The following is a 3,455-nucleotide window of genomic DNA, read 5'->3' as shown; positions in this document are numbered from 1 at the left end:
TTCTGTAATTTTTCTCTTTCCTCGATTATCAAACGGTTGTTCCAAATCTTGATTTAAATAATAACTAAGTTCAAAATATAAATTCCTTATACCTGATAAAACCCAAATTCATGCATATGACCTATTAATTTCATTTTACACATGACCCTAAACCTTAAACTTTTTCTTTTTGTTCAATTTAGTCCCTAAAACAGAAATCACTATAACTTTCACATTTAAGCTTTATTTTTTCAATCTATTTTCAATTTCATCCTTATATAACTCTATAGAAGCATATTTTACAGAAATTCAATATCAAGTTTGACATATTTACATTTTAATCCTTAAATTCAAAACTTACAAAAAGTACTTTACAAATTAATCCTTAAACATCTCTAAACTTACAAATCCACCATTAATTATTCAAAAATCTTCAAAAACAACAATGTCAACTTTCAAAATCTTTGACATTTTTACAAATTAATAATCGAGCTAGCTAGATTAAGTTACAATGATATTAAAAAACATAAAAATTATGAAAAATAACTTTTTTAGGATTTATATGCCAGAGAAATAAGCTTCACCGATTCTAAACCCTTCAACAATGGTGGTTTAGATTGTAAGAAAGAAAATGAAGAAAATGGTTATGTGTTTAAATGTTTTCATGTTTTATTATTTTTATTTTTAATATAATTTAACACTTAATTTAGTAAAAATAAGACAAAAATCATGATTGAACCGTCCACCTAATTAAGAAAGGTTAATTTGCCTCATAAACCTTTAATCATTTACTTTTTAAACCTTTTAAACTAATAACAATCAATACCGATTTTTTTTCAATTTAGTCCCAATATTTTAATTAACTATTCAATCACTAAAATTACTAGAACATAACTTAGTCTAATTTTATAATAGACTCCTAAATATTATAAAATAATATTTACTGACTCAATCATTAGAAATCAGGATTCTGAAATCACTGTTTTCGGTACCACTAAAAAACGGGTTGTTACAAAAATATCATATTAATATTCTAATGATAAATATATAGATTATAATTTAATAGTGTACAAAATTAATACAAATAATATTTAATAATTATTATAATAGTTAAGAGTTCTAAAATATTATTATGATTAGTTTAATATTAATATTATTTAATACTTTAAATAGAATTATTCTTTGTACTTAATATTAGAATATACTTTGATATTAATAAACTATTATTATCTAAAATATTAATATTAAATATTAATAATAATTATATTAATATAAATAATATCATTTTAATATTTAAAAACTAATATTATTAAAAAATTTAATAGTGAATAATATATTTTATGTATTTAATATTAATATAATATCATTTAAATATTGCTATATGGAATATTAATATTAAAAGGGTTTGTATTTAGTACACTGACAGTGTACCTTTTTTACTCTATAAGCAACTTCAAAAATTTGTCATGTATCTTCTTTTTTTTTAATAGTTTACTACTCATATAGAACATTTGACAGCCTTTTAACTCTACTTGTGGAATCTAAAAACTCCATTAACAGTGTAGCAAATATTTTTTCATATTAAAATAATATTTTCATAACTAACATTGCAATATCTATTTAGTACCAAAAAAAAACATTTCAATATCTATTTGAAAAAAATAATATTTCCAAAAAAAAACATTTTAGAGTCAATCATCTAAACATAAAATCTCAAAATTTTCAGAAAATTTTCATAAAAATAAATAATGCGACACAAATGCATTAATGACGCATTTTTTGTATAAGGAATAAAAGTTATCTAAGGGTTGAACCCGAAAAAAATGTCAACTAAAGATTTAAAAGCAAACCGTTTTGGAAAATGAGTTTTTGGAGCATAAATTTGAGATTAGGACAACAATCTAAACCCAAAAAGAACATGAAATAATAGTGGCAATGGAACCACATGGTACATAGTTTATTTCAATAGGCAACGAGACACAGGTCAGCTTTCTTAGCAGACAAACAACAACAAACAAAGACAGAACAAAAGCATAAAGATCTTAGGTAAACCTCACTTAAACTATAATCTGACAAACAAACCATGCACGTTTAATCCAGGAAAGCCTACTTTTGTTTATGTCAATCACTGCGAAAATGAAAGCCTTGAAAGCAAAAGCAAAGATAAGATTACAATTCCAAGTGGGGAGGCTGTGGCCTAACATGCTTTCACAACATGCCTCTCTTATATTACATCCAGTTCTCACCAATCCCTTCATCTGCACCATTGTGACAATACAGACAAGTTTTAGTGTAAAGATACACGTGTATATATATAAATACTCTCCTATTTATGAAATGCTGAAATGGGTTTATCTGTATCACTGCACTGAAAAAGGTAATGTTCTGGCTTCGATGATAATGACATAAGAGATCTTGTTTTGATTAAGTTTCACCAACTAATATATAAGGACAAGCTAAGGCTTGTTATCAGCTACAGTTTGGTCCTAAATTACAACTCTCTTTCCAATTTCTTACCTATATAATCTCTCCACCTTTGTTCTTCCTCAAAAGGTCCTCTCTTTTTCTTAGCCACCTTTAATGGACCCTTACAAACAGTTTGTCAGCCCTGAAGAATGTAGCAGCAGTGAATCAGGGTGGACAAGCTACTTGGCTTCTCCTATGGAAGATGATTTCGAGTGCAGTGAAGAGAATTATAACAGCAATCACAATATCAGAGACGATGTCCATGATGGTGAGGGGAATAGTGATGATTCGATGGTCTCTGATGCCTCTTCAGCCCCGAGTCATCATCAGCATAATAAACACAAGGATGGTGAAGGTTGTAGTCATGGCAAGTATAATTCTAGCAAGCATTCTTCACGCAGGGAGGCAAAGAGAGAAATGAAAAAGGGTTCTGAAAACAGTGGTAAATCCAAAAAAGGACTCAGTGGTCAAGCCAAGTCTCGCAAGTAGAGTCAGGTTGACGCAGCAAACTGTATTTATTTCTTTCCAAGGTCTCTTCCAAGAATATATATATATATGTATGTTCACAATATGTTGCTTCTTTGTTTCAGTACTTAGATGAGATTGTTTGCAATGTGTTTATGATTCCAACAACAAATGTTAAATCTTTGATATCAATGCACAAACAATATTACAAAATACTTGCATTCAAGTTTTCAGCTTAGGCATGTCCTAGGTTCGATCCTTAACCCTTATCCGGAAAAAGAAAAGTTTCACTAATGCATTGGAACACTGCATTTTTAAGGGAATCAGAAATAAACATGTTAACAATAGTTTGTATATGTCTATTCATGTGTTTGTATGTGCAAAGCCATGAACACAAAAGGGTATGCTGTGCTGGAAAGAAGATCCATCCAGAGAGACAAAAGACAATTATGAGGACAAAAGAAGACATTTTTAATGACAGGCCATTTATAACTGATCCTACACCAAGAAATGCAAGTGCAGGCACAACAGCTAGGCAATAAAGT

At 28.5% G+C, this 3,455-nt stretch overlaps 1 protein-coding gene across 1 annotated transcript; it reads left to right on the top strand.

Annotated features, from left to right (window-relative positions):
• Positions 1 to 2,319: 2,319 nt before the first annotated feature.
• LOC107915546 (protein SOB FIVE-LIKE 3) lies at positions 2,320 to 3,105 on the top strand. Its single transcript, XM_016844693.2, has one exon. The coding sequence runs from the start codon at positions 2,560 to 2,562 to the stop codon at positions 2,932 to 2,934; it is 375 nt and encodes a 124-aa protein (XP_016700182.1). The 5' UTR covers positions 2,320 to 2,559; the 3' UTR covers positions 2,935 to 3,105.
• The last annotated feature ends 350 nt before the right edge of the window (positions 3,106 to 3,455 follow it).

This window comes from Gossypium hirsutum, chromosome D08, assembly GCF_007990345.1.
Source record: "Gossypium hirsutum isolate 1008001.06 chromosome D08, Gossypium_hirsutum_v2.1, whole genome shotgun sequence".
In the NCBI taxonomy this organism is placed as follows: domain Eukaryota; kingdom Viridiplantae; phylum Streptophyta; class Magnoliopsida; order Malvales; family Malvaceae; genus Gossypium; species Gossypium hirsutum.
Note: the sequence above shows the minus strand (reverse complement) of the source record. Positions and strands in the feature narration are given on the sequence as shown.

Bases quoted from the DNA above. Each gene is read 5' to 3' on its own strand.
- LOC107915546 (XM_016844693.2), top strand. From the start codon at position 2,560: ATGGACCCTTACAAACAGTTTGTCAGCCCTGAAGAATGTAGCAGCAGT.